This window comes from Schistocerca americana, chromosome 8, assembly GCF_021461395.2.
Source record: "Schistocerca americana isolate TAMUIC-IGC-003095 chromosome 8, iqSchAmer2.1, whole genome shotgun sequence".
In the NCBI taxonomy this organism is placed as follows: domain Eukaryota; kingdom Metazoa; phylum Arthropoda; class Insecta; order Orthoptera; family Acrididae; genus Schistocerca; species Schistocerca americana.
In genome coordinates, this window is record NC_060126.1 from 113,141,079 (window position 1) to 113,161,135 (window position 20,057).

At 44.8% G+C, this 20,057-nt stretch overlaps 1 protein-coding gene across 1 annotated transcript in view; it reads left to right on the forward strand.

Moving 5' to 3' along the window:
- Positions 1-1,269: 1,269 nt before the first annotated feature.
- Positions 1,270-20,057, forward strand: part of LOC124625800 (lysosome membrane protein 2) — a 618,718-nt gene continuing 599,930 nt past the window's right edge. The window contains exon 1 of the mRNA XM_047149260.1: positions 1,270-1,333. Coding sequence (XP_047005216.1) covers positions 1,309-1,333 — 25 coding nt within the window. The 5' untranslated portion in view covers positions 1,270-1,308. The remainder of the gene's footprint in view (positions 1,334-20,057) is intronic.

The window sequence follows — 20,057 nt, forward strand, 5'->3', positions numbered from 1 at the left end:
ACACAGTGTTGTTGCAACAAGACGAAGTTTTCAACGGAGGTTTAATGTAACCAAAGGACCGAAAAGCGATACAATAAAGGATCTGTTTGAAAAATTTCAACGGACTGGGAACGTGACGGATGAACATGCTGGAAAGGTAGGGCGACCGCATACGGCAACCACAGAGGGCAACGCGCAGCTAGTGCAGCAGGTGATCCAACAGCGGCCTCGGGTTTCCGTTCGCCGTGTTGCAGCTGCGGTCCAAATGACGCCAACGTCCACGTATCGTCTCATGCGCCAGAGTTTACACCTCTGTCCATACAAAATTCAAACGCGGCAACCCCTCAGCGCCGCTACCATTGCTGCACGAGAGACATTCGCTAACGATATAGTGCACAGGATTGATGACGGCGATATGCATGTGGGCAGCATTTGGTTTACTGACGAAGCTTATTTTTACCTGGACGGCTTCGTCAATAAACAGAACTGGCGCATATGGGGAACCGAAAAGCCCCATGTTGCAGTCCCATCGTCCCTGCATCCTCAAAAAGTACTGGTCTGGGCCGCCATTTCTTCCAAAGGAATCATTGGCCCATTTTTCAGATCCGAAACGATTACTGCATCACGCTATCTGGACATTCTTCGTGAATTTGTGGCGGTACAAACTGCCTTAGACGACACTGCGAACACCTCGTGGTTTATGCAAGATGGTGCCCGGCCACATCACACGGCCGACGTCTTTAATTTCCTGAATGAATATTTCGATGATCGTGTGATTGCTTTGGGCTATCCGAAACATACAGGAGGCGGCGTGGATTGGCCTCCCTATTCGCCAGACATGAACCCCTGTGACTTCTTTCTGTGGGGACACTTGAAAGACCAGGTGTACCGCCAGAATCCAGAAACAATTGAACAGCTGAAGCAGTACATCTCATCTGCATGTGAAGCCATTCCGCCAGACACGTTGTCAAAGGTTTCGGGTAATTTTATTCAGAGACTACGCCATATTATTGCTACGCATGGTGGATATGTGGAAAATATCGTACTATAGTTTCCCAGACCGCAGCGCCATCTGTTGTTGAAAATTGTAACTACTGTAATTTCGAAAGTTTGTCTGCCTGAAAATGTACTGTTGTCCCAAACATATTGCAACAAACGGTGTATTTCTATCGCTGCTCGTTTAGTTTTTATTGCCGTTTCAAATATACCGGTCATTTTTGACACACCCTGTAGGTTTCATGTTTATTCTCTGATGATAGTGACAATGTTTTCTCGTTCTGCAGAGTTGGTTATCCGTGCTCGAGGTGCGAGAAGACGCAGACCTTAGCCATGCACAACAGGCTGCGCACTGCCGGTGAGTACACCTGCTAAACAATACGCCAGGCAACATTTTTAAAAAATGTATTTGTTTATTTAGTTTCAGAAGCGCTACGTACAGTACGCACACAAATTACGTCCGCATAATAACACAAGGCAATAGCAATTGCTGGTGTGAATTGTACATGTACAAGAGTGCTTAAATAATATCAAGATATCATTAAAGAGAGTGATTAACAGCAATACTAAAACTTTGGAGTGTTCTACCCAGTCTGTATGTTATGTTATGTGCTAAATTCATGAATAAACTTTCGCTAGCCGTTGTTTAATGATTCAAACTTCTTGTGTTTAAACCGAAAAAAGAAAAAAAAAAAAAAAAACAAAGCCCGTGTATGTCTCCGCTGGTGTAGACTACGTCTCCCTCTGCCACCTCTTCTGTGCTGGAACTTAAAAACTCTCTCACAAATTTGAATTTTCAAAGAAATGATGTAGAAGCTTTCTTCTTTAACAGCATTTTACTGATAATTCTTATAATACTCGAAAACCTCATACAGTACTTTTTGACAAACGAGCTGTATCAATTACAGTTTCATTTGATATTAACCGAAGTTCATTCTCAGGCGAATGAGAGATAACAGAAAAGTGACATCCAAAACGGCTTCCTCCGTTCTCTCGGTGTCATTGCGATTGTCACGGCAGTTCTTCTTCCATGGTGGGCAACATATCTTCCAAGACAAGATCAGACGACAAGAAATAACCGCCCAAACGGCAGGTAACGTCCGAAAGCAGTAAGCTTGCTATCGTCGTCCCGACTGCAGAATACACGCAGTAACTTCCGAACAGCATACTACACTAACTCATTACTTAAATAAAACTTTTATGGTCGTGATCATCATTGGTCGGTTAGGTAGATGCCTTGTGTGTGTGTGTGAAATCTTATGGGACTTAACTGCTAAGGTCATCAGTCACTAAGCTTACACACTACTTAACCTAAATTATCCTAAGGACAAACACACACACCCATGCCCGAGGGAGGACTCGAACCTCTGCCGGGACCAGCCGCACAGTCCATGACTGCAGCGCCTTAGGCCTAGATGCCTTGTGACACATCACTTCACCAAAGCGATATAATACACTACTACCTTTAAACTTTGGCATTAATTGGCCTCCGAAAAATTATTAAATTATGTCCGGCCAGAAACGTGCGTAGTCGACAGCACTATCTTAGGACAGATGAAGATATTACTGCGTACAGGTTGCCAAACGCGACAGGTAGGGGAACAATGGCTACGGATTTTGTGGTTCTCTGCAGCCACACTGATCGGTTTGGTTCCCAACGAGATCCCATCTTCCCATAGGTATGCTTGTTGTCCTTATTTCGCTCCTTAATGTATAGGATTTCACAATTTTTTTCAGTTCACATTTTCATCATATGCAAGGGCTTCCTTGGGAAAGATCGTGATCCATAGTTTGTTGACTGTAGCTCGCCATAGCTGGAGTGTAGATGCGCTCCGTATGGTACCTAAAGAATTTGTACTACTCAAGAAGATGTCTCTGGTTTCGGATCACAGTGTGATCGGTTGATATTCATACAGAGGTTTGTGTTTTGTACATTCTGTCTTACGCCTGTACCTTTCGGTCGCTTCATGGCTATACAATGCGATTTGAATTTGTATAGAGAGTTTGTCAATCGCTGTCCGCTTGACACAGTTCATCTTCTCTGATTTTGTTAGTACTAATATTTGAAATAAAGAACAATACTAACTACAAAATAAAATTTAAAATACACATAAATCATCAAAATTTTGTTATTCTAGTTCATTTTTACTCAGGCTCCACGTATCTGGTGGTCTCTCTTTCGTTCCCTTCACATTTCTGTCACTCATTCTTACCTCCTTTCTCCAAAAACCAAATCTAACTTCTAATGTTACATTGTTCAGGTTTACAATACAACAATTATAATACGCCATAATTCGTTCAATAAATAAAATGCGACATTTAATTACAATAAAAGAACATCAGAGAACTAACAAACTACTAAAGTATCCAACTTAAGAGCAATTTCAGGAAAAAAGAGAAATATTGACTGTCTCTCTTTTATCATATAGGAAGTACAGAGGTCAGTTTCTCTCCAGTTTTATATCCACTTCTGCGCTCCTAATAACGATTTTAAAGTGAAACCTAAGATTTAAATTTTCTAAGAGCACACTTTTAGAAGCTGCGTTGTTGTACGATTGTGGCCTGCTGTGGGCCTTTGAGTCTAAGAAAATGCCACTGACCTCACCGTGGTTTGAAACCGTGAACTTGAGTTCAAGAGGTCGACACCTTAAGTACTCGTCCACCGGCACCAGCACAAATACAAATAATCATGTAATTAGTAATACAGCTTAAAGGAACTAACAACTAATTACGTAGGGACTTCAGAAAGTAGATTGGACGCGTCGTTCCACACTGACAATAAGACCACTACCCAAAAAGAGTGGGTCATTGTCAGAGGAGAGCACCAGTTCCGGGTTTCCTGTAGACTTCCTCGCCAATACTATGACCCCTGAGTTCTCTGACTTGAACCCATTGGACATTTTTGTGTGGAGGAATTTAAAAGCTTTGGTGTTTTCCAGAACTGTTGACAGTTTCACGAACTCTGTGAGTGCATTGTCGTTGGATGTCAGTGCGTCCGGAACTCGCCTGGGGTTTTTGAACATGTACGGGTGTCGATGAGCAGACTTAGTGAGGACTGCCTTCCAACGAACGGTGGTCGCGCGGATCATACACTGAAGGGCGAAAGAAACTGGAACACCTGCATAATATCGTGTAGGACCCCATGAGCGCGCAGAAGTGCCGCAACACGACGTGGCATGGACTCGACTAATGTGAGAAGTGGTGCTATAGGGAACTGACACAATGAATCCTGCAGGGCTGTCCATAAATCCGTAAGAGTACGAGGGGGTGGAGACCTCTTCTGAAGAGCACATTGCAAGGCATCCCAGATATGCTTAATAATTGTTATGTCTGAGAAGTTTGGTTGCCAGCAGAAGTGTTTAAACTCAGAAGAGTGCTCTTGGAGCCTCTCTGTAGCTACCCTGAACATGTGGGGTGTCGCATTGTCCTGCTGGAATTGCCCAAGTCCGTCGGAATGCACAATCGACATGAATGGATGCAGGTGACCAGACAGGATGCTTACGTAAGTGTCACCAGTCAGAGTGGTATATAGACGTATCGGGGTCCCATATCACTCCAACTGCACATGCTCGACACCATTACAGTCCCCAGCTGACATGCAGGACCCATGGATTCATGAGGTTGTCTCCATATCCGTACACGTCCATCCGCTCGATACAATTTGAAACGAGTGTCGTCCAAACAGGCAACGTGTTTCTAGTCATCAACATTCCAATGTCGGTGTTGACGGACCCAGGCGAGGCGTAAAACTTGGTGTCGTGCAGTCATCAAGGGTACACGAGTTGTCGATGATGATTCTTTGAATAGTTCGCACGCCGACACTTGCACGTTGCCAAGGACTGAAATCTGCAGCAATTTGCGAAAGGGTCGCACTTCTGTCACATTGAACGATTCTCTTCAGGCGTCGTTGGTCCCGTTCTTCCACGATCTTTTTCCGGCTGCAGCGATGTCGGTGAATTAATGTTTTACCGGATTCCTGATATTCACGGAACACTCGTGAAATGGTCGTACGGGAAAATCCTCACTTCATCACTACCTCGGTGATGCTGTGTGCCATCGCTCGTGCGCCAACTATAACACCACGTTCAAACTCACTTAAATGTTGATAACCTGCCATTGTAGCAGCACTAACCGATCTAACCCGCGCCAGACATTTGTTGTCTTATATAGGTGTTGCTGACAGCAGCGCCGTATTCTACCTATTTAAAAATCTCTGTATTTGAATACACATGCCTACACCAGTGTTTTTGGAGCTACAGTATATGTTTTAATGTGTTTCTTTCCAAGTGAGTATCTGCAGTTTGGCTCCCTGCGGACTCTGTTACAAAGTGTTCATGTACTCAGTGACAATATGTCATTTCGGGAAATTCATTGGTTTCTGAGCCTTTGTTTATTAGAATTAGTTGCTTGTTGCCGGCCGGTGTGGCCGTGCGATTCTAAGCGCTTCAGTTTGGAACCGCGTGACCGCTACGGTCGCAGGTTCGAATCCTGCCTCGGGCATGGATGTGTGTGATGTCCTTAGGTTAGTTAGGTTTAAGTAGTTCTAAGTTCTAGGGGACTGATGACCTCAGACGTTAAGTCCCATAGTCCTCAGAGCCATTTTAGTTGCTTGTTTCAGTGCCCTCTACTAGCCCTTTCGTTTGTCTCCATAACAGTCAAGCACCCTGTGTTTGTTATTGGCTCTGTTGTAACATCTGTCTGATGGGCATTGAATTTTTAATCATCCTTTACAACTCTCGCTGCTGGTTGCCGTGAGGAAGGCCCGAGTTGGATTTCCAGTACTGCCAGGGATCTTTCCTTGGTGGGACGGTTGCAACAGAGCTCGCTCAGCCTCGTGAGAGCAATTGAGGAGCGGTTCAAGAAACCTGACAATTTATCTTCTTTACATTTTTACAATTCTACTGGGCCATTGGCAGATGACGTGGATGTTGGTTGGAGCTGGTGATACTGCTGGATGCAGTGGTGATAAGGGAGCGCCGTCTATTGCTGGACACCCATTCAAATGAGACACGGTGCTCTAAACTGTCTGAGATGACGGCGGCGTGCATAGCACAAAAGTTACCGGTTTTAAGGCAGGCCTCTCCCATGTTGTCCCATATAACCTTGAGTTTGCACTTTAATGTTTCAGCATCTGCGTATGGGTAACTTCCACACGGCATTTTGGCAGGACTCTTGTCATCCAGTGTCGACATAAACAGTTGGGAACGGGCCATTTTATGGCTGCTGCAAGGTGTCGTGTGCGACTCTAGGATCACATCTGCTGGCCGCCGCTTTTCGTTGTCGCGTTCAAGTGGCAGAGCAGAGGCCACTTTATGAGCCTGATGAAGGCTCATGGACCTGTTTATGTGTTGTCAGTGTTCTGCAATTCCCGGGAGTTGAAGTTGCTGCGTCAGGGGCAGCCTATGGTGCGACTGAATAGAAACGAATCCGTCTGCGTCGCAAAGGCTACAGCGGCAGTAGTGAGTTTCTGCGGCGTTCGTCACTCGATGGATGAGATGCCAGCACAACTGAGCGTTAGGTATACAAGCGATCGACTGCCGTAGCCGTTATCACTCTATGCTCCTATCTTTAGATGGTGGTGGTTTACCAAAGACAGTTTCCGTCATTCGAACTCAAAAGAGAGCGCTAGTGCATAACTGACTAGGCTGCTCTCGCACAGTAGCTCGACCCGCTGTGTAAGGCCGAGTAGGTGACAGGATCGAAGTCTGCACACAATTTAAGTCAGCCCTTTCCTGTTTATTGGGCTAGTCCTGTAAGTGCTTTGCCATATCCTAAAAGTATGTTCTAACCGCTATACTTATCAGATGCAAAAATGACGTACTAAGTTTACGTATTATCTCTGCTAGCACAAAAGTCCTCAAACAATGAAGAGGTTAGACCATTACTGACGGCGACCATGCGCGATAAATGTGTAATGGAAATTCTTGCGTTGTGAATACTGTACTGATATTTGGGCAGTGCGCTCAACTGTACTCTCTTACGAAATATAAATGTGTGTGATTCCAAGATTCTCACTGGGCAAGCTACAGGATAATTATTTGTTGCGGTGGGTGGGGAGGGGCTAAGCGGGGGAAAGGGTGGAAGGTGAGAGAAAGCGGTTCCACCTGCTACAGTGCTCACAGTTTGCATGTTCATTCCCTGTAATTGTGGATACATGGCCAAGACACGTTGGGCATGCGAGACCCTTCGTGTGCGTATACGTAATAAAACGAACCGATGGCACTACTCCTGCATCATCGCATCCGGCGCCATTGCTGTAGCTCGAATAGAATAGCTTTGTGACTGACACAATGCTGCGGGGGAAGGGAGTAAGGGCAGAGTTAGCAGCCAGCCACCCTTTACAAGGTTCTGCATGTACCAAAAACAGCTTGTATGTGGCCCACATGAAAGAAGTGAGATTGGCTGGCGACTGACCTCTCCCCCACTGGGACGTTGTTTAATCGACGTATTGGGCTGGCGTATAGCTTTGTAGCATTTTTCCATGAGTTTGATGTACGCAAGAGATACACATGAGAGAGACTTTAGCCATCACTGTTTGCAACAGTCGCCAACGTAGGGGTAACTTTTCATTCCCACGACTGTAGAAATCGCGCGTTTTTAAGATGAAGAACTCGTCGAGTCGTGTTAGGAGCGCATTTTCATCCGGATGGGATATTCCTTGAAGGTTGTTCCTTAGAGAGCGGAAACATAAAAATCTGAGGAAGCAAGATCGGGTGAATAAAATGGCTGCGGAATGACTTCCCAACCACACTCCTGCATAGTGCTTATAATCAGATCAACAGAATGCGGGCAGGCGTTATCGTAGAGTAACCTCACTTCACGGTGTCTTCCTGGTTGTTGTTCTTGGATTGCGTCTGCAAGATGTCTCAGTTATTGACAATAAATGTCACCAGTGCTGACTACACCTCAGCGAAGCAATTCGTAGTACACCACACCGTTGCAATTCGTAGTATACCACACAGTTGCTGTTCCACCAAATGCATAACATTATCTTTCGTGGATGCACGCAGGTCTTTGTATTGGGAGTTGCTGTTTTGTTTGGGACCAACCATTTCTTGCTTTTCCTGATGTTAGCATAAAGACACCATTTCTTGTCACCAGTAACGATACACGATAGGAATGCTAGGAAATGTTCACGGACCAATTGATGACGAGCAGAGATGCACATATGGCCACATGCTGACTTCTGTGATTTTGGCTTAGAGCGTGCGGTAACCATACACTCGACTTTTGAACCTTCTCCATTGCACGCAAATGTCGCACAATGGTGGAATGATCACAGTGCATCACATTTGCCCGTTCTCGTGTACACTGTATTAATGGGTTTAAACGATCTTCATCAAACTCCGAAGGTATTCCTGAAAGTGGAGATTTACTAATGTCAAAACGGGAAAGCCATTTCTTTCCCTTGCTCTGTTCAGTGGCATTATCCCCATACAAAGCGTAAAAGTTTCTGCCAACCCTCTACTGAACTTAAACAGAAGAATATGTCAGGAATATTCCGATTTCTTCACTTGGCATTCTATTTTCTAGCGTCCACAGCTCCAAATGACAAGATGTAAACTAAAAATAAAAATGATAGTCGATAAATAAACCCATAACAACCGGAATACTAACGTGAAAAGCAAAAAATATTACGAACTTATATACTAACCTAATATAATTCCAGCCACCATCCACATAATCTTGCCACGTGGCATAGTGAAGTACACCACTGGCCATTAAAATTGCTACACTACGAAAGTGATGTGCTACAGAAGCGAAATTTAACCGACAGGAAGAAGATGCTATGATATGCAAATGATTAGCTTTTCAGAGCATTCACACAAGGTTGGCGCCGGTGGCGACACCTACAACGTGCTGACATGAGGTAAGTTTCCAACCGATTTCTCATACACAAACAGCAGTTGATCGGCGTTGCCTGGTGAAACGTTGTTGTGATGCCTCGTGTAAGGAGGAGAAATGCGTACTATCACGTTTCCGACTTTCATAAAGGTCGGATTGTAGCCAATTGCGATTGCGGTTTATCGTGTCGCGACATTGCTGCTCGCGTTGGTCGAGATCCAATGACTGTTAGCAGAATATGGCATCGGCGGGTTCAGGAGGGTAATATGGAATTCCGTGCTGGATCCCAACGGCCTCGTATCACTAGCAGTCGAGATGACAGGTATCTTATTCGCATGGCTATAACGAATCGTGCAACCACGTCACGATCCCCGAGTCAACAGATGGGGACGTTTGCAAGACAACAACCATCCCCACGAACGGTTCGACGACGTTTGCAGCAGCATGGATTATCGGCTCGGAGACCATGGCTGCAGTTACCCTTGACGCTGCATCACAGACAGGAGCGCCGGCGATGGTGTACTCAACGACGAACCTGGGTGCACTAATGGCAAATCGTCATTTTTTTCGGACGAATCCAGGTTCTGTTTATAGGATCATGATGGTCGCATCCGTGTTTGGCGACATCGCGGTGAACGCACGTTGGAAGCGTGTATTCGTCATCGCCATACTGGCGTATCACCCGGCGTGATGGTATGGGGTGCCATTGGTCACAGGTATCGGTCACCTCTTGTTCGCACTGACGGCACTTTGAACAGTGGACGTTACATTTCAGATGTGTAACAACCCGTGGCTCTACCCTTCATGCGATCCCTGCGAAACCCTACATTTCAGCAGGATAATGCACGACCGCATGTTGCAGGTCCTTTCTGGATACACAAAATGTTCGACTGCTGCCCTGTCCACCACATTCTCCAGATCTCTCACCAGTTGAAAACGTCTGGTCAATGGTGGCCGAGCAACTGGCTCGTCACAATACGCCAGTCACTACTCTTGATGAACTGTGGTATCGTGTTGAAGCTGCACGGGCAGCTGTACCTGTACACGCCATCCAAGATCTGTTTGACTCAATGCGCAGGCATATCAAGGCCGTTATTACGCCCAGAGGTGGTTGTTCTGGGTACTGATTTCTCAGGATCTATGCACCCAAATTGCGTGAAAATGTAATCACACGTCAGTTCTAGTATTGTATATTTGTTCAATGAATACCCGTTTATCATCTGCATTTCTTCTTGGTGTAGCAATTTTAATGGCCAGTAGTGTAATAAGATCGCACTAACGTGGAAATAACTGATGCTGAGACAAGCGTTCGCGAAATAAAATTTCAACTAAAATTGGTCAACAGAGGAAAGACAACTAGACGGTATGAGATACCTCTACCATACTACACAGATCACGCGAGACAAGTTGCTACCTTTCGGGCAGCAGTTTATCGTTGGTTTCAGGAGCTACCCTGCGTTGAAAGGGTTTCGAACCGACAGGTTCATCATAAGGTAGCTGTTCACATTAAGATACACATTTTATATGTAAGTCTGGAGGCTTTCGTGGCTGTTGTCACTGAAGCTAAAATGTTCTGGGTTATTAGGCCGCGTCATATTTCTTCTAAAATGATCGACGTTTCGACCCCTCTGCTGGGATGTCCGTCAGGATCTTCTGGTGTCCACTACTGTTAACGCACTGTCAGAGACGAGTGTCGCGTCCTTTTATAAAGGGGAGTTTTCTAGAGTTCGTGCTGGAGAAGTGATCGTATTGGTTAAAAATTCATATGGCTACCATTGATGGGCCTTAGTCATAGGCTAATATTCCCGCTCTGATGCAGAAGGGGCGTTGTTGGCTAATCTCTTGTGGAGACTATTGGTGGCCCATCGTCATTGGATAGAAAGGCACTATTCCACACTTATGCTGGAGAAGGGTTATTGGTTGTAGTTCCTTCTATTGCTATTGGTTGGTCGTCATCATTGACTAGATTCGAAACGGACAAAGGAAGATGGTTCAAATGGTTCAAATGGCTCTGAGCGCTATGGGACTCAACTTCTGAGGTCATCAGTCCCCTAGAACTTAGAACTACTTAAACCTAACTAACCTAAGGACACCACACACATCCATGCCCGAGGCAGGATTCGAACCTGCGACCGTAGCGGTCGCGCGGTTCCAGACTGTAGCGCCTAGAACCGCTCGGCCACTCCGGCCGGTTGGACAGAGGAAGAGAGGGGTAATGTTTACCCAAAATATTATTTCCGCCGAAGTGACTTGCAGCGCATTGTTTATGTCGCTCGCACACCGCGGCCGCGTATTCATTTCTTTGATGGCGGGGAGCCACGATGCCGGAACCCTATAGCCGTCCTCTCTATTAAAATTAGATGCATTCTTGGAAATAACAACTGCTTCTCGGACCTTTCTTCTATAAATGTTTGTTTCCTTAACCAGTACACGTACGTTATTAAACTCAATGTCAGAGCCACGGTTCTCATGATGTTCCGCTACTGACGATTTTGCACTTTGTTTTAGCCGCATGTGCCGTTCGTGTTCCTTAATGCTTCCTTTAACAGTTCCTCCCGTTTCAGCTATATACACTTTTCCGCAGCCACATGTCACTTGCGGCTATGGCAGTTTCCATTTACGTAATATTTGCGGTGTAAGTTTTATGTGATTCAGCCTGTAGGAGAGGAACAGTGATATGTCTTGGAGCAGCATGACCTATGGCGTGCAAATTAACCATATTACTCTTATATTCGTTCAGTATTTGAGAATGTGAACACTTAGCGAGTTCCAACAAACTTTACTCGCTGACATCCCCCACAGCATAATAAAAGATATAAATATCGCTTGCTACATTTTCGCCGTTCATGCTGAAAAACTTCAGCCTCAAGCATGATGTACTTATTTACTACTGAGTCTATTCGCAACTCATTTTCCAATCAGTATCCACATGGATCATTGAACGTACCTGCAAAACTATGCCTTTGTAAGCCCGACTCTCTAGCCGCGCGGTCTAACGCGCTGCTTCCCGAACAGGAAGGCGTACCGGTCCCCGGCACGAATCTGCGCGGTGGATTAGTGTCGAGGTCCGGTGTGCCGGCCAGCCTCTGGCTGGTTTTTAAGGCGGTTTTGCATCTGCCTCGGCGTATGCGCGCTGGTTCGCCTTATTCGGCCTCCGTTACATTGCTGCGAAAACACGTACGAGTACACCATAATTACTATACCACGCAATTATTTGGGTTTACACTCGTCTGTCTGGTATGAAACAATCCCGAGAGGTGGGGGGGGGGGGGGGTCCACGGGGGCCGAACCGCACAATAACCCTGGGGGTTCGGTGTAGGGCGGCGGTGGGATGGGTGGACTGCTGTGGCCTGTTGTGAGATTGTTGTGAACCATTGAGGGCTACGGCGGGATGAAGCCTCTCCGTCATTTCTAGGCCCCCGGTTCAATACACAATACATAATGCCTTTGTAAGACACACTGCTATGCGCAGGTGATTTAAAGCTCCTCAACGATGGTGTTCAGTGACTAATGAAGTCTCATTGAAATCAGATGGTACTTTATTGTGACAGCAAAACAGATTCGGGAGTAAAGGGAATGAACTACCTGAAAGTGTGAAACGCAGAGCCGGGAGAAGAAACGGGAACAGGTCGGTGCCGTTACAAAGCAGTAGTGGTTGCCGTCCCAGACGCCTCCGTCGGAGGAAACTGCAAATGAGGTGGAAACTACGGCCAGCTTCCTTGCTGCGGGCGACGGGCGCTATCTGCGGTCGCGATGTTATCACAGCACACCCGCGGCTAACAGTCTCTCATAAAGCAGCGAGCAGCGTCGTGTGGAAGAGAGCAGTGGCGGAAGACACCCGCTATTGTCGAGGGTTCTCAAGAGTTGCAGAACGCTTTCAGGTGTACGCTGCAAAACGGCTCTCACTCGGCGAAACACCGTCCTTATCTTTTCTGTCGGCTGCGTCTGCGCGCGAGGCATTCCTTTGACGCAGCATTTCCCGTGTGCCCTGTCGTCGATTAACGGTCGTCATTTTCTAAAGGGAAGACGGGGGCAGGTTGGTCCACTTTTTTCTCCATTTTCTCCAACTTGTACTTTAAATGTTCCTATTAACAGTTTAATGTGGAAACGCTGGTATTTTATTTCAGCACCATTACAGTTGAGTAACTAAGGCTGCCCACTGTTTGCCTGTTTATAAAAAAAGTATTTAGTGCAGTAGTATCATCTGGGGCTGACTACCCCATCGACAAGGCAAGTTGGCCCAGATGATTTTATCATTTAATTTAGCTACATCATTGGTTATTTATAGCGCGTAGAATAATATCCGCTACCAGTCACAATAGATGGTAATGTTATTTAATGCGCGACCGGTTACGGACTTGCGCCCTCTTCACGTGGTTTTGCATACAGTTAGATGTTTCACTGCTCATTGTTTGAGAGCACTGTTTGAATACAAAAACAAATAATGTGATAATGACCAAACAGATCCATCTGGAACAACTGGAAGTTGCTAAGCGACGTGTGTTTTAAAGTATTATAGTACTCACGTACAGCTGAAGTATCCATGTCGTTTTCATATTACATTCATCACATTTTTACAAAAAATATCTCGGTTTTTTTTTACATATTAACTGTACATTATACATGGTAAATGTTGACACGTTCATGTTATACCTTTGGTACAGTAGATGTTAATAACATCAGAAGCACACACACTCACAACTTCTATGAGCGTACATAGGAAATCAGAGGTTAAGGTCAAATACCTTAGAGCTAAGATGTTACGCACACAGAAATATAACAAATGTTACCGGTTCGTGCAAAAACTTCATTTCCATAATATGTGATATCTGTTATGTTTTGTATGTGTAACTTTGAACTTCTTAGCTTTAAGGTTTCTGATCATAACCTGTGATTTCCTGTGTAAACTCATTAGGTGTTGTGAGTGTGTGGTTTTCTGAAAGCCGGCCGCGGTGGTCTAGCGGTTCTAGGCGCTCAGTCCGGAACCGCGCGACTGCTACGGTCGCAGGTTCGAATCCTGCCTCGGGCATGGATGTGTGTGATGTCCTTAGGTTAGTTAGGTTTAAGTAGTTCTAAGTTCTAGGGGACTGATGACCATAGATGTTAAGTCCCATAGTGCTCAGAGCCATTTGAACCATTTTTTTGTTTTCTGAAATTATTAACATCTGCTGCAGTAAAGGTATAACATGGAATTACCAATACTTATTATGATGGATAAATATAGTTAATGTGTAAAAAATTGAGATATTATTGTAAAAACGTGGTGCATGTAATGTGAAAACGACATTAATACGTCAGCTGTATGTGAGTATTATAATAATTTGCAACACACGTCGCTTAGCAAGTTCCAGGTGTTAATTGGATCTACTTAGTCATTATCACATTATTTGTTTTCTATTTAAACAATGATGCCCAGTACTGAGCAGAGAAACATGTAATTGAATATAAAACCACCTAAAATGGGCCCTAGCCCGAAACTGGTCGTGCATTAAATACAATCATTTCTATTGTGACAGTATCTGTTATTCTATACCCTCTAAAGGAACAGTCACGGAGTTAAACTGCATTCATTAGGGATAAAATTCACTTATTGGTTGTTTAAGGGAAAAATATTCTAATACAAATTCTTAGGGCTTTATAACAAAAACTACAATCTTAAAGTGTCTTATCATTGACATAATACCATTTTGACAGAAAAGTATTTCCAAAATTTTCATCATTCTTCCTCTGGATACCCGATAGTAATTTCACAGCGTAAAATGTCATGAAAGTAGTTTTTTCATATCGTTTTTAACACGTGACTGCTGTGATCACCGCTTACAACTTGTACACAGTATCCTGGATTGCTGTGAGAAAATTGTTTAACACACCTAAGACACAGGGCATCCACATCTTCTTCATGTCGAATGTCGAATATCCTTCTTAGAAATACCTACTTACTTTCTGTGCATTATTTGAGGACTTTTATCATGTGATTTAACTTGACATCTGCCACTTTTTTTTTTTCTTTTTAGAAAATACCTTTTTACACAGAACATCCATATTTCTTTTTAAAGCGTTTTCTTTTCTGCTCTGGAACGCTTGTTGTTTGCATTCTATCATAGCTAATCTCATGACTGATGCTGAAACATTGCCTATTTCAGATTCTTTTTATAATTTCGAAACATTCTAAAACCAAAATGGCACAGCGACAGCGAGTAAAAATTTGCCTACATTCGAAGATACGCGTAAATTTGAGACTTGAAAATGTATGTTTTTCAATATTCAGCAAGTAAAAATTTAAAATTTGTATTAGAATCGTTTTCGCTGAGTAACTGAGCACAAGTTACGGCTGTGGTATGAAAATAAAGGTAAAAGAACTCAAACATCGCGTAGATGTTACTGGTTTAAAATCAATAGAGTACCCATTGTCTCTGAACACCGTACTCAAATATGCCAGTTCCACGGAGGAGAAAAGTTAATGGAGTCTTTTCATCATCTTAACTCCATCCGTGAGAATATTCGATTTACCATGGGACTAGAGAAAGATGGCTGCCTTCCGTTACTGGATGTTTTGTTTAAACGGAAGAATGACGGCACTGTGGGACATTCTGTCTTTCGTAAGTCCACTCACATTGATTTGTATTTGCATTCTTCAAGTTGCCATCACCCATCCCAGACCATGAGTGTACTTAAAACCCTTGTGCACAGGGCACACACGGTGTCGGATCCAGAGAATTTGCCTAAGGAACTGGCATATTTGAGGACGGTGTTCAGGGACAATGGGTACTCGACCCGGCAAATTAACAGGGCCTTCTCAACTAGAGCCAGGAACCGGGAAGTGGATAAAGAGGAGAACGCGTCAGCCAAGTCCCTAACTTTTCTTCCCTTTGTCGGAAATGTCTCCTTCAAAATAGGAAGGACTGAAAGTGGTTTTTCGTCCGTCTTCTAAGATTTCGGATTTCCTGGGATCGGTAAAGAATGATTTGTTACTGCGGAAGGCGGGAATTTACAAAATACCATGTTAATGTGGTATGGCCTATATAGGACAGACAACGCATACAATGGAAGAGCGTTGTACAGAACATCGACGTTGCACTCGCCTACTGCAACCTAGTAAGTTTGCTTTCTAATGGACATTCAATGGAGTACGACAAAACTTCGATTTTGGCCTCAGCGATAACTTTTTGGGACTCCACTATCAAAGAATCCATTGAAATGCGAATTGCGGGAAATCTAATGGACCGTGACAGTGGTTACCAATTGAATAAAGCATGGAATCCCGTCATCTACGAAATTTGCTCGAGACGAAGACGCCAGAAGACTTCGATAGCTGCGGCCGGCGACAATACCGAGGGCAGCTGAGTACTGCAGTTCCACCTGCGAGGGCGCTGCCGCTGGGCGGTGTGGCCCTTCTGTCTCCACGACTGCAACGCATGCGCGGCAGTACTATCAGCGCACTATATAAGCTGGAGCAGAGAACGTCTTCATCAATCCTCGTTTGGCTAACCTGAAGATGGTTGGTAGTTGTCCAGCCGAAATATCGTGCAAAGAAGTTTACGACGACCGGCTGCAAGCCCGAAATCTTTTTGAACAGGAACTACGTCGTTTTAATTCGCATCTCACTGGAATTAATCTGAAGATTCAGCTTACTATGGAAGAGGAGATAGGGAGCAGATAACATTTTCGGGATATGTTAGTCTTAAAAAAATGATGTTAGCTTGGGACATACATTGCTCGAGAAATCTGTACACACGCACACTGACCAGTAAAATCTCCACCCACACCAAAACCGAGGTGTTATAAGAACGTTAGCGTATAGAATGAGGAACATCTGTGAACTGAAGCTGTTCGATGTGTAATTGGAATATCTCACTAATATATTCCTCAAGCATGGATGTTCGTCTGCTGAGATAAAAAGAGCATCAAGACAACCACGATCAGGGCATTGCTATGTACAGATGTCTGTGAAATCCTAGGTTTTCCTACAGTTCAAGATAGACCTTACCGGCCACACTGGAAAGGTCTTGACGAAAAGGAATATAATTGTAAAATACAGGAGCGCTTAAAGTCGGGCAAGGATGCTCGGGAACCACTGGAAAAAGAAGAAATTTACAGGATTCCGTGTAGCTGTGGGGACGTGTATGTCGGTACTACCAAAAGAACGGTCGAGAAACGACTAGAAGAACACAAATGCAATTGTAGGAGAGGAGAAGTAGACAGATCAGCTATTGCGGAATTTGCATTGCAGCCAGGAGACCTCCGAATTCGTTTTGATAAAACCCAGGTACTGGCAGGCATAAGCAGATACCATGAAAGACAATACAGGGAGGTCATAGAAATTGCTAAACAACCAAAAAATTTTAATCGGAAGGAGAAGTTTGTGAAAGTGAATGATAGCTGGATTCTGGTGCTGAAGAAGATGTGTACCAGTCTTCCACGGTGTAACAATAGCAGCAGCAGACGGCAGCAATTAACAATTGCCAATTGTGCTCGAGTATTCAAAACAGGCGACGTGTGTGGGAGCAAATGGAAACGGAATTTCACTTCAGTTATTATCGAGCCAGGGGGTGCATCAGACACTCCAAGAAGCTACAACCTCCTTGAAAATGTTCTCCATGCAGATGGGAACGAAACGTTAAGTTTCAATATGAGATTCGTCAGCCCATGGCATAATAACTTAGCATAATAACTTATTAAACTTTATATTAAAAATGAAGAAATTCCTCCAGCTGTATTTAAGATGTCGATTTTATTTTGCAACTAGTTTCAACGTTGTAACAACGTCATCTTCAGGCCCATACACTTGTTGACGTCAACTGCGTGCGGCTGATACTAGAAGTTAGTGGTGAGACACGGACGTACTCCGTGTGGCAGGTGGTTAGTAACTTCCACATGGAGCACGTCCGTGTCTCACCACTGACTTCTAGTATCAGCCGCACGCAGTTGACGTCAACAAGTGTACGGGCCTGAAGATGACGTTGTTACAACGTTGAAACTAGTTACTAAATAAAATCGACATCTTAAATACAGCTGGAGGAATTTCTTCATTTTTAATATACATTTATACCAGCTGACGTCCCACTGTCCTCCATTTCAACTATGGATGTACGAACATCAAACTTTACCTTTACATTCTACAGTTGTACATTTTATGGTTTATTGCAGTTCACACGCAACATAAGTCATCACCTTAGGATCGAAAGTTCGTGAATTCAGAACATTATCTTTGGTGGAAATATTGTGTGTCCTATCGTACCCGGCGTAGGTAGAACGCAGTTAATGATCATTCGCATTGGCGGTGACGCACAGACTGGTGGAACAGTGAAGCGATTCCGGTGGTTGATTTAACGGTAGTAGAGCTTACAAAGCGTACTGCTAGCTAGAAACAAGTCCAGAGTGTAGCGAAAGTCATCATATGCGTGCGTCAAAAGCCCAAGGAGTGATCTGAATAAAAAAATAAACACAGCCAAAGTCAATGACGCGTACTGGAGGCTTCAGAGAATAGCGATAAGTGATGGATAAGTGTGGAGCCGCGGTATTTACAGGCACAATGACGTAGGTGGATGGGCCCAGCGGTGGCACGCCTGCATCTGCAATGGCACCTTCCTTGGGCGTCAGCTGCAGCCATGGTATGAAAGAAGTACCTCTGGCCTTTCCTCCAAATTGATAGTTTGGCTAGATGGAGAATCCAAACCACTGTTGGATGCTAAACAATGCTCTTACCATCTTAGCTATCCAAGTATAACTCACGACCAGCTCTCGCAGTTTCAGTTCTATCAGCAACCCTCTCGTATTTTTCAAACGTGAAAGGAGCTCTCCCGCCTACGTTGCTGGTTTTGTGACATACACAGTGTAGAAAATAACCAGAGTTTCAAACGGGGTTGTAGAGGCGGCTGGTGGTTGATCTCTATGGTGGGTGTTGGAACTGGGTTGTCAGAGATCATGAAGCCAGCACTTCACAACGCTGGGCAGGTAACGATGGAGTGGCGAGTGGATCCCTGGTAGCCATCCGACATATCATCATTAATAAATATTCATTTATTATTTGGCGTAAATGACAACAGTGCGATGATGCTCTGAGAAGCGAACGCCAAGGACATAAGCCTATATGGCCAGTAAAGTGATCAGGGCGTCACTAGGCGCCCGTCAGCTAGCAGGCTCGTACGGCTGGTGAAATGATGATGGTAGCGACTCGGTAAGTATGCTGACTCCAGCAGCGGACGGTAGCCCACAATGTAGACTAGAGACAGCTGAGGAGCTACCCAGCGTGAATGAGGTGGCACTACATTACATTAATACTTGTTCCATAGATCGTGAGTATGACATTTCGTAATGTGGAACATGTCAGTAGCTCACACCATCACTTTCTCCCAACGCGAGCAATGAGTTTGCTGCACAGGCAATGGCGGCTGAGCAGCTACATGGCCTCATGCTCTAACTGTATCCCATCAGGGTAGGAGGCTGGCAGCGACCGAGGCAAGTCCGCATTTGGCCTACCGATTAGAGGGCGCTAAGTTATCAGCATTCGACACAGCACGCGCAGCGGTGTCGGAACTAGCAGTGTCAAGAGTCCAGACATGATCACTTGTTGATCCATGTAGACTCACAAACTGTCATAGGACCCCATCAGAGCTGGTAACTAGCAAACAGCAATGCCTCTGGCTGGAAATGTGTAGTATTTGTATGGTCTCATTCCTGGTCACGTGGGATAGACGCGCGGTCTAGGGCGCCCTGTTACGGTTCGCACGGCTCCCCCTGTCGGAGGTTTGACTCCTCCCTCGGGCATGGGTGTGTGTGTTGTCCTTAGCGTAGTTAGATTAAGTAATGTGTAAGCCACGGGACCGATGACCTCAGCAGTTTGGCCCCATAGAACTTACCACAAATTCATGTTTTGCTAAAGCATTGGTTCCTATCACGTGAGCCACAACAGAGCTACAACTCTGGCGTGATTAGGTCACCCATGCGACTCAGCTTTTCTCCTAAGTCAGTGTTATTATGACACTGGCCTCTGCGGTTGTATCGAGTGGTAGCTTCAGAGACAGGACTCGCCATATCAGCAGGTAGACCCCTATATAATTTTAACTAGCGAGCCCGGACTGTCTTGAATGACATTTTTGTTACACAAGATCGATGGTAGTCTACACAAACGCCGCCATCGAGATGAACGGCGGCTCGAAACGTGCAGCACGCTACGGACGCAGACTGGTGGGAGCAGCATTATGTGTGTGTTCAAAAATGTGTGTGAAATCTTATGG